This window comes from Megalops cyprinoides, chromosome 12 (genome assembly GCF_013368585.1).
Source record: "Megalops cyprinoides isolate fMegCyp1 chromosome 12, fMegCyp1.pri, whole genome shotgun sequence".
Classification (NCBI taxonomy): Eukaryota; Metazoa; Chordata; class Actinopteri; order Elopiformes; family Megalopidae; genus Megalops; species Megalops cyprinoides.
In genome coordinates, this window is record NC_050594.1 from 24359310 (window position 1) to 24371333 (window position 12024).

The 12024-nt window shown below is 39.6% G+C and overlaps 1 protein-coding gene across 18 annotated transcripts in view; it reads left to right on the forward strand.

Moving 5' to 3' along the window:
• Positions 1–349: 349 nt before the first annotated feature.
• The window catches only part of nrxn3a (neurexin 3a), a 333072-nt gene continuing 321397 nt past the window's right edge, over positions 350–12024 (forward strand). For 16 of the 18 annotated variants that reach the window (XR_005005354.1, XR_005005355.1, XR_005005356.1 and 13 more), the window contains exons 1-2: positions 363–547; positions 6678–7892. Coding sequence is in view for 14 of the 18 variants with exons in the window: in XM_036541927.1 (XP_036397820.1) it covers positions 7196–7892 (697 nt within the window). In the remaining 4 variants the exon portion in view is untranslated. Of the gene's footprint in view, positions 548–6677; positions 7893–12024 lie in introns of all 18 variants that reach the window. The other 2 variants (XM_036541922.1, XM_036541921.1) reach the window with 2 other exon arrangements.

Genomic DNA, 12024 nt, shown 5'->3' on the forward strand with positions numbered 1-12024 from the left:
GATGTTTTGTGATTAGTGTTTTGAGAATTAATGCAGGGAACCACATGCACTGCAGTGATACATGTGGAATTTTACGGAAAAAAGTGTAGCCTGAATATATTTAGATTGTGTGCAGGTAATGCTATTTTCCAAGATTACGCGAAACATTTTACACTATTCGTTGGTAAATAATGACACCTTTACAACCTCTGTGATGTGTATTTAGGAGGATTTTATTGGCTTTCGTTTTCACATCAACGAGTCATCCCCAGTACAGACTACGCCTTTAAATGGCGTGCTTCGTACTAAGTAGAGGGCGGACCCGTGCGGCGTGTGTGTGAAAATCTCGTGATTGCCCATCAGTTGCACTGAGCGAACGGCGCTCTGTGACGTGCTGTACAAGACAGAGGGACTGTACTCCGCTCTACTGCCTGGAACGTTGGTAATAATCTTCGCATCCTCGCAGCATCACATTGAAATGTGTTTTAAAACGTTGGACCTAAAGCCTTTTTTGCCATAGGAATTTAACGTGGATTAATATGCGTTGGATACCCTTGCAATAATTAAGGTCAGTCTTAATTTAAGAATAAATAAATAAATAAATACATGGAAATACTAAACTGATAGCGATTAGAGGTTCACATCTCACTTGTCCTTTATTTAAACTTTTTATGAAATTGTAAACATAGTTTAAGTACTTTGAGCTATATGTGTGAATAGGTTTGGCTTGACGTGCTTTTCCCCACTTGGAAACCCGTGAAATGTTTTGTTTTCTAGTTTACTTTATGGAAGTGCAAAAGAGGACCATGTTATATTATTCGGTTAGTTAAGACTATATTATTGCAGGTTTCTTTTTTCTGTAAGGAAAATAACCCATATTGGCATATACGGACTCCGTAAATTCTGTACGGTAGCTTTCGGATCTCAAGTGGTGCATTTTTTCAATGCTTGATGATTCTGTCTTTGAGGTCCGCTCCGCAGGACTGGCTTAAGAATGCACAAAAATAGTGGGGTAAATGGAACTGCTTTTGTATCGCAAAGCTTTTGGATACGCGCACCAGTCTGACGGTCGGTACGCGAAACAATCGTTCATTCACTTTTTGACCTATCAAAAAATGTATGAATTATTTTAAGGCATTGTCGCGAGTAAGCAAGTGGGATGCCTACGAACTGTGCTCTCCCAGTCCCCATGAATTCTTTCACGTCTAAAACAAATCCGGCTAAATAATAAATGGGAGCTGTCCCGTCTCTCCAGACTGCGAGAACGCAAGGGGCAATGTTAAAACTGCACGAGCCATTAAGAGTTGGCAACCCCCAGTTTGCATATCCGTGTGGCATATGTCACCTCGATGTACATCTTTAAGGGAAATATGCTGAAAATGAAAACTGAAAAAGAAAAGTACGCACCGTGCATTTTGTAATTACCATACTCAACACCGTTTACTTCTGGAAAGGTCCCAGGGAATTTAATTTCAGGGCTTGACCTTACCGTTATAGTACCCAGTGTACTGTAACATTAGGAGTCCATCCATGTGATAATTTGTAGTTTTTTGCAATTATTTTAAAGACTCCATCTATCTCGAAGGACTAGGTAAGCAGGCTCTGTCATGAAAACTATTCCTTTAAACGCCTCACATGTACTTGACAGACGAGCTGATCGTAATATTACGGAGCTTTGGTTGCGTGATGCTAAAATAAAAATATATTTAAGTGATATATATTTTGCGTATTATTGCAAACAGCCGTGTGTTTCAGAAGGATTTTTACATTAATCATTTCTGAAATGCCGACTCAGTTTTAGCAGTCTTAGTGTTGCCCCCCAAAAGGTCAAGTTAGAGAATTTAAATGGATATTTCAAGGGTAAAATATGTTTCAGAGGCTCGATCCGTGATTTGATGTAGAATGAAACGTCGCGTTTTTGGAGTAAGAGGAAATTCACTCCCGTGGAATGAGCCGGAGACCTAGAGCGCTGCAGGAGGTAGGAGTTTATCACGAGCTCAAGAGCTGCCGAGGTTGACGTGAAGGCTGACATCAATACATTAGCTACAATAAAACACAATGCATTATTTATTGTAAATGTGTATTTACGGGTCGACCGCAAATAAATAGGTGATAAACGTGTGGTATTTTAACGATACGGGTTTGCTCTAGAAAAACTCTCGTGTTTTTATTTAAGACATGCACTATTCTTTATTTCAATTTTGTCAGTTATGTATTTACTAAAATTTGTGTGCACATTTAAAAAACTTGAAATACTTTCGAAAACCTTCTCTTGATATATAGCCTTGGTATAAAAGTAAATGTGCCCTATTCTGATGGAAAATTCGTAATAGGACATCAAATCGTTAAATGCAGACTTAAATGTCATTTACACTGGAGGTTTGTTACGCATTTGCCAGATATGCTGAAAGTGGGTACAAAGAAATGTAGCAAAGGACACGTATTACATTTTATGTTTGTGCCCCCACAGTCGACAGTTTACTGAGTATGACGGACGCTTTCACCTTGGTCAGTAGCAATATTCGTGAAGTGACTTTTTATTTTGGTCTTTTTATTCCAGAAGGGAAAACCAGAAATACACTTTTGTTAAAAGGTAAAGCACAGGTCTAATTTGGGGGTGTGACCCCTCAGAATCTGTTGTGAAATAAGGTTCTTATTTCGGCTTTTCTGGGCCTACACTGGCGCGCTTATTTCTTACAGTTATTTTCCAAATAGACGTATAAATCAGAATTTGCAGGAATAATAATAATAATAATGACAATAATAACACTACCGACTCATTGCAAATACATATAATAAACGTATTAAATGTTGAAATTGCTATTTTGTAATTTAGTGTGAGGTATGGAGCACCTTAATAAAAATACAAGGGCAGAGACACTTATTCTCAAAAACGAGTGTAATGGAAGGGACGAGAAAAGAAAAAGGACCTCATATGTTTTTTTGTGCGCACCTTTGATGTAAAAATAATCAAAAAAGCAATTTCATTGTAGATTTTCTTGAAAATATTAGTGGAGCATTTTAGGCGTCATTTAAGCGGTCATTATTGCAATTGAAATACTGCAAATGCGACATGATTTTAAAAATGTACAATTTTATTTCACCGTAATTGAACAGCAACCATTTTACGCTATTTTAAGTAAAAAATGAAGCAAGACCTTTGGGAGAAACATCCGTGTTTTCCCATAATCTGCGGCGGATGATAAGACATTACAGTGTGTGTTTGATCAGCCATTTATTTAAAACGCTGTATGGCGACTGATCATTTTATGGTTAGTATAATTATGCTGTTGGTTGCTGCACGTTATACAGATCGCTCAGTAGACACACCAACCAGAAACGACTAATAGCTCTTAAAGAAAATATTGGCAGTTCATGCCAAGCGTACAAAGAATTGTATCTCGTAATAATTTCAAAAATAAAACCGTATCTGTTTAGATAATTAACCAAAAACAACATTATCTAGTTTGTTTTTTTTCTTGTATTTTACTGTTTGTAGATAGATTTTGTAGATTCTTAACGCTTCTCCTCAGTATATTAAAAAAAAAAAACATTTTGTGACATAGGACATTTATCTGTTACCCAGATTACAACAAAATCGGTGTTGTGAAAACAGAGTCTGATACCAAAAACGAGAGAGGAGAAACCAATAGTGTGTGTCCTTATGAATCGAAAGGCCTCAACATCTCCTGAAATAACAGTATTTAAATTGCATTTTACTGTTGCACCTTGAATGGGAGGATAATCTCAGAGCTCTGTAATTTTAATTACATTTTTTGACTGTGATTAAAATGTTTGATATGCCTTGCTATATTCCCCACAATGAGCACATTTGCTGAGAACATTTAGTGCATCATGCATTTCATAATGTTTCCACCCTGGATATTTACATGCATGTGGAGGGTACTGTAAAAGGAAACAATAGTAATGATAGTAATTGCATCAAAGCCTTTTCTTTGCATAAGATGGTTAGGGATACTATTAGATGATGCAGTGGTGAATTCCATACATCTTTTTAACAAATAAATAACATAACTGAATGTAATGTAATGGGCAAAATTAATTGTGCAAATCATCCACTGCTGCTGCAAGGGATGTCTGTCCTGCAGTGCCCTGGCCCTAGTCATGCTCTCATAGGGACATTTTGAGGAGGTCAGTCTGAGCACGTACCTCTGTTACACATGCAGCCGACCCTCACTGGTTAGGTAAGGAGTGCTGGGTGGTGATGTCAAAAAATGCGGCTGTGTCTATTTCCTGCACTGGATATGAAGAGGAACATTTAAGTTCGTCTTAAAAATAAAGCATTTTAAAGAAATGCTCCTATTGTCATGGTGTAGACATGCAGCTTTTACACAGTTTTTCCTCTTCCTAATATCATTTGATTACTGCAGCTGGGCATTCAGCTGCAGCACCTCTGAGGTTTTTGGAGGTGTGTGACACACCTGCAGTAAAAACCTCAGCATTATGAATCCAATAAATTGCCAGGCCAATTGGATGCGGCTTTCATTAATATGTGTCTCAGGTTTCATGGTCTCCGTTTTCCGGTCTGTCTCCTCTCCTTATTGTTTTAAAGGGAGCCCAAATGCACAATCATTCCAGCAATGATGTGTGTCTTCTCAGCCGGGCGCGTCCTGCACATATCAATGAGCACAGGGCCCGGCGTAGCTTAACCTTTTCACCTCCCTGCTCTTTTCTTCCACGCAGACCGTGTTACAACAAAAAAAAAAGAGCAAAGCAAACAGAGGGATGTCAAGGAGATGCAGGTGATGCCAACTCGGGTATCGTTTAACCAGAACTCAATAGCTCCCTGCTTGTGCAAAATTAACTATTCAAGGCAGGTGGTTACAGAGGCTTGCATTGTGTTCTGCCTCATTGGAGCTAGTCTGATTGGTGACACTATTGTCTGCAAGAACATACTGCCCAGGCCGCAGCCTAGGAAGCAGGGAATATTATATGCATATTAAATTGCACTTTTTATTTGGCCATGAAATATGATATTCTTCATTGTAGGGCTTGCATTGGTTACACAGGGGGAACCAAGGCAGTGTTCGACTGTCTTGAATGGTTGGCTTTAGTCAGCCTCGTGGTGAAAAGCCAACATTCAATTTGAAGTGTAAATAGACGTATATTAGATCTCCAGACAAACATGGATTCATTCGAGTAATCTGCTCATTTTAAAAGGGTTGATTTTTCAAACCTTTAGAAACCCAGATATGTTAATAATATTGATTTTCAACATCCTGTTCCCCACCCTTAAATATTTGCATTGCCTCTAGCAGTTCGTTGAAATGGAGTAGAGGTGGTGTGGGGTGTATTTATCATGAAGCAATTTAATATAATGTTCATATGAAATTGAGAAGCAAATTTCTCTGTGTTGGACAACATGGGAGTGCTGCCTAATGCAATTTACTATTAGGCTTGCATGAATATGTACATGTCCTGAATCAAATTTTGCCCAACAACAAAATGGAAGTTGCATTATACGTTTGAAAAAGATGGATAATTTTGCAAAGGAGATGTGGCAACTACAGGTGTCGCAATAATATACATTTTACAGTCTTTTTCCAAAGTGAAAATAAATGATCTGCAGGTAATTTAGAATATTGTTAATGCTCCCTTTTCACAATATTTTTATAATAACAAGTAATAATGTTATTGCTGCTGCTACTGCAAACAGTGAATGCTACCATTAATGCTAAAGACTCAGTACATTGGCCTTTTAACTTTGTTATTACAGTTATGATTACTGTGTATGATGTAAATGAAAGCACAAGTGTATCATAAAATGCTGATTGTTTTCAATACAGTAAAACAAAGTACATATAATTCCTACATATTATGTAATTGCTCAAGTACGAGACCATTGTAACGCTAATGTAAGCATTATGAATATCAATATTATCAACTCTCATTGTATTATTTTCTTCAACATATTTCTATCATGTTAAGACACTTTACTTTGGACTATATTAAGACTGTTTTCTCAACAAGAAAATGACTGAAGTCTGTATTACCTTGACACCTCACCTGATGTTTTGAAATGTGATCAGCTATCCTTACAGTCTTGAATCCATCCCAAAATCTTAATGGTCAGTGATCTTGAAATGCAAATTACCTGAAATCTCATTGGTAGTGCTGTTGTGTCAAGGACTGACGGTGCTTGGAGGAAACACATTGTGAGTTAATATGTTGTGAAGGATTTGAGTTGCATTGGGAGTGTATGAGTGGGCAGACATGTGTTTGACTGTTTTAAAGTTCTCTCTGCATTGTATATCCAGTAGAAAGCCTTTAATTTTGCCATCATCAGATAAAGACGGGCACCGTGCTATTGATTGATAGCTGGGACTGCCATGAGAATAATGTGGGTAATTTACACAGGAGATGACCGATAACACAAAAGAACCTTTTGAGAAAATAGCTGGAAAACTTTTAATTAGATTTTCGTACCAGCTGCTTTAACTATTTCACTACAGGTATGGTGAAGTAAGCATACACTTCTCTTTGATTCAGTGTAAAATATGCACATACTGATGCAGATCTGAAAGGGCAAGTCTCTTCAATTGTAAAACAAATGTAGGCTGCCCTTTGAGACCATTTCAGAAATAAGGAATCTGTATTAATTTCAGCATGTACATTGTTTGTTTGAAAAGCAGCACTGAGGCTTGTCTTTACAACTGAGTTCATTTTGCTTTCGACAGTGGCAGAATAGAGGGACCCGAAGACAATCCTATGGACCAAATGAACCTGAAGCCAACATGAAGACTGTTTCATTAAGCCTGAAAGTCAGAAGAGTCACTTCAGTGGGGCCTCGCCTGATGAGTCTTTTCAGCATCGATTGCGCAGTCTAAGGACAGAGACTGTCCTCTTCTCCGTGGATGCAGGACCCATTTTCTCCTTTCCCTTTTCCTCGCTGCTGCTCCTCTCTAGAGGCATTGCGAGCCTGCCGCCATTCCCCTCAGTCTCCCCTCTGAGCAGCGACTGGAGCATCTCTTCTGTATTCGAATGGCCTTAGTACTGTTGCTTGTTTTTTCACTACCCCTCTACGTCAGCTCAAAGGATCTTTTTTTGTAGTCAAAATATTGCTTCACTGGTGTCGACACCTGCATGCACATTGTTGGATATACCTGGGATACATCACCCTCTGAACCAAAGTAAATCCAATGGTCTCTTGCTGTTAAGGATTATAGTGCTCCCCCTCCGACTTCAACAGTTTACAATGAATCTCCTCTGCTGTTCCATCAAAGTCCATTTGCTGCTCAGTACTTTGATAGGCTTGTGTTTGGGCCTGGAGTTTACGGGGGCTCCGGGACAGTGGGCGCGCTATCTCCGCTGGGACGCCAGCACCAGAAGTGACCTAAGCTTTCAGTTCAAGACCGACGTGTCCACCGCCTTGCTCCTCTACTTCGACGACGGCGGCTACTGCGACTTCCTGCAGCTGATGGTGGTGGAGGGCAAGCTGCAGCTGCAGTTCAGCATCGACTGCGCCGAGACCACCATCGTCTCCGACAAGATGGTCAACGACAGCAACTGGCACTTCGCCACCCTCAGCAGGTACAACCTGAGGACTGTCCTGGGGCTGGACAGCGAGACCAAGGCCGACGAGGTCAGGCCGCAGAGGCAGTACATGAAGATCGTCAGTGACCTCTTCCTGGGGGGCGTCCCCCAAGACATCCGCTCCTCGGCGCTGACACTGCCCCTGGTGAAGGACCAGCCACCGTTTAAGGGAGTTATCACGGATCTGAAGTACGGCAACAAGGAGCCCACGCTCCTCAGCAGCCAGAGAGTGCGCCTGGACATGGAGGGCCTGTGCGCGGAGAACCCCTGTGAGAACGGAGGGAGCTGCTCAGTGGTGGATGGGGAACCGCAGTGTGATTGTTCCAAAACGGAATACAAAGGGCGATTCTGCAACGAAGGTAAGCCGCTGTGTTCGCTTGAATTTCACGCTCTGTTTCTGTTGAATGTGTATGGACTTCTCCAGCTACCCAGTCTCATTTTGAGCTCCGTTAACTGGTTAGATAACAAGTTCTTTTTCAGTAAACCGTCACATACAGTCTGACTGTGGCCTTAAGGGCGTTGTTCGCAGGTGTGCTGTTTAATTTTGTGTGCCTTGAATGTTTAATGGATTTCTTTATCTCATTTATTGGATGTATGATATCTACCCAATGTTCATTTAAACCAAGCTGAATCCCAACTAAAGTCCAGATTAGTGAATCTCATCCTTTTGTGCAGCTCACTGGACCAGACTGGTTAATGTTGGTCAGATGAAAATTAGGATGGGCAAATTTATCCTTTTTGATTTTGTTTTTTCTTCCAAGAATGAAAAAGTGACATTTTTACTCACAATTGAATACTAATTTTCCTTTGATGTTCAGCCATAGTTTTCCTCCTGGGGGTGTTTGGTATGATTTGTCTTCAATGCATTTCATTCTGCATATCAAGAAACAACAGTCCTTAACAAAGGAATTGTTTTCCTTTTATCAGTGCTTTTGTTTTGGCTATTACGCAGTGCTGAATGTTTTTGAAAACTGTTTTTTTTTTTTTTTTTTTTTGCACTAGCACCTTTGGATTTTTTAACTCCTCAAAGTAGTGTCCTTCATTTAAACATAGAACACACATAGGAGATTACACACGTAATCTCAGAAATAGGCCAATTGGATGCGGCTTTCATTAATATGTGGCTTTCACATTGTAATCTCAGAAATACCCAGCAAACATTACAAAATCCTGCTATCTATTTATTCATCTGTAAGAATATGGTACCAATAACTACAATCATGTAACAGGCTCCTTCCATGGATGTCTGCATTTCCATAGTAATTATTTCCATTGATTGACAGAAGAGCCTACAAATGGTCATGTGACCTTGGCCGAGTTCCCTGCGGAGAGGTGGCTTGCTAGCCACTCTCTGCTCAGACCTGGCCAGTCCACAGGCACGGCTCCCAGCAGGCAGGGGGCCAGTGCCTGCACTTCCAACATGCCATGCTTCCCCTGACAAGATAAGGCCCAAAACCTCCACTGTAATTTACATTTCTTCCTGCTGAGAAATCTGAATTTTCAGGCGTGTGCACTACGTGCGTTTTCATTTTGTATTTTATTCTAAATGGTGGTGTGACTTTGGCCACTTTCATGCCATCATGGTCTGAAAAAACAATGCATCAATGCATTAATGAATTCAGAGATAGAGTCGCTTACTCCCAAAATATGAAACATAGATCCATTTGCAGGGGATGTTGTAAATAAGCTTGTTAATGGTTAATTTGCTAATTTCATTAAGCTCTGTGTCAAACTAAATTTAGGTTTCTACACTTTCCATCTATATATAGTGTTTGGACAGCTTTGTGTGGGATTACAAACCCAAACATTTAATAGTTTCATAAAGTGAATGTGCTTAATTTGGCAGTATGACATCCCTGCTCCACCAGACAGTGCACGTCAGTGGTGCAGCATCTGCATTTTTCATTCACATTATTGCTCGATTCAGACTTACATGCTCTTATTTCTGGCTGTTTATGTTTCAAATCATAGAGACAGTTTATGTTAAAGATGTTTCATAAAAAATGTTTCATATTTTGTCCTTCCATGCATTTTAAACTTGATGTATTGATGGACTGGTACATTTGTCTCAGCCCTCGTTCTAAATATCTGTTATATAACAGACATGTAATTGTATGTTGAAGCTCAGAGTCAAATCCCAACTTTAAGTTCTTTTTAAAAATTTATTTAGATTGTGCCGGTCTAACAGAAATCTGAAGGTACATGCTTGTTTTAACATAGATATGTTTGATATTGCTCTTCTGATGTTTCTATGTCTCTGATCAAAGCTTTGTGATTATTTAATTTTATTGAGATACAGTATCCTTGGTAGGCTGATGCATGTATATGTATTTTTTCAAAGGGGGTAATATAGAGGATGCATTTTCCTTCCATAAATGACCTATTCTTATTTATTTGGTCTACATGCAGGGATTAAACATAGCACTTTAGCCAAAAGGATACTGGATCTTGAAAATCAATAATAAAATGTACACAGGAGGGATATCTGTAACTGTGAGACTGAAGCATTGTGTTTCCATGGCTGAAAGCAAAGCCCTTCAATTGACTGGGTGACAAAGACGACGGTGTGCTGAGATCTGCACCCAGTCATTTTCACTGCAGACACCTTCTCGTGCAGGGCTGCCTGTTCCTGTGGAAATAGAAAATGGCTGAGCGTGATGCAAACGGAAAAGGAGGGTTAGACGCGTGCTGCATTTATGGTTTGTGTGGCCATTTTGTGTCGTGCTGCAACATCTGGACGTTTCTGAGGCAGGGTCCACCTGTGTGCAGCAATGGCGGGTCATTGTGGCGGCTATATCTGCGCGAAACAGCGCTCTTCTGAAGATGGTATCCCCTCTCTGAGGCTGGACATCAGCAGAAGGCGCTGTCGTTTGAGAAGCGCTGGCTACAGATTTATGGGGCGCGGGGTGGACAGGCATTTCCACTTGATTTATTACAGTTGGGCCTTTTTGTCTTGTTTGCTTGGCTCAGTCCTGCAGTCTACTGATAGGGGACTTAAGCAGAGTGTAAAAGCATCTTTGATGGGCTGGAGCTGTGAACATCGGTTCTGACGATCATAAAAGAAAAGAATAACCTTGTTTACAGGGCCACGCACAATTTATGTGGTTGGCTGTCGGGGCCTGTACCATAAATGCTTCAGTAGGCGCTGTAAATGTAAAATGCACACCCCCATGTCAAAAAAGAGAAAGAAAAGAAAACCATCGCACACATCTCAAAAAGGGAATGAACACTGACTCTTGAGCAGGGTTTTTTTTTACTCTTTAACAGGAAGTAAAATTTTCGGGAAGATAAGTTCCTTTCTAGCTGTTGTTTACCAGTCTGCCAAAGCACTCAACGTAAAGGCGGTAAAGAGAAAGCGGCACTAGTTCTCCAGCTGTTTTAAGACTACCTTAATTTCCCCACAGTAATTGATGTGGCTGATTGTTGCTAATATCCACATAAATGAGGAAAGATAATGAGGACAATAATAAGGGCAGAAATGGCTAATTTTCCCATGCAACTGTGAAACAAACAAGAAATTCAGTCTGCCTCTGCACCTCCTCTAATTCAGCACTGCCTCCCTTGACAATTCCACATTTATATATTTGTACTCTGTAATGAAGATCACATAATATTTTACCAGGTTTGTGCACAATATGCTCATAAAAACAGAAGAATGTGACATTCTTAACAGCTTTTTCGTGATCAACATTGTAAAAAAAAAAAAAGGGCAAACAAACAAATCTCTTACATCCTTCAAAGTGCAGAAACATTATCAGGAATGCAACACTTTTCAGAGTGGGCAGATGGCTAAAATGGCCTCAGAAATATTTTCCTCGGCTGCAGCGTATGTTCCATACCGGGTAATTATTGCGCTAGCCACATTTAACATCACCTGCTAAAATGCACAATCTGAGGGCAGACCAGAATAAAAAACAGGTGGCAACAAAAGAAATGTACAATCTGTCTACCCTTGCGAATCACGTAATATTCATAAGGAACAGTTCTAGACCTCATGTTTAGGACCGTTTTAGTTTACAGTCTATACCTTGCAGTTTCTTAAAGTCAGCAGTGTTAAACCAATTAGGTTATATAAATAAAAACATGAACTAAAAGCAGATTCATTAATGTGAGCTGTCTAGTTTTATTTTTATATTTACATGCAGCTGATATTATTATTTTTTCATATTGGATATTGAGCATAAAGGAAGGAACTGTAGGCTAATTCAGATTATGCCTGGAAATATAAATAATTTAGGCTGTGGCTAGTCTTTTAGAGTGTTGTAATTAATATGAAATATTGATCTGTTTCCTGATTTGGCTGTCTGGGCATTGTACATTGTACTTCGATTTCTTAAATTGAGCTGAGGCAGGACATTTTCAAAGAAACCATTACATAATTGCATAATTACAAATGATAAAAAGCAATTAATAGACGGATATGAAGAGCAGACTGTTAACAAATCTATAAATGATGCCTGAAAGCTTAGCCATTGGAAGGAAGAAAAAACA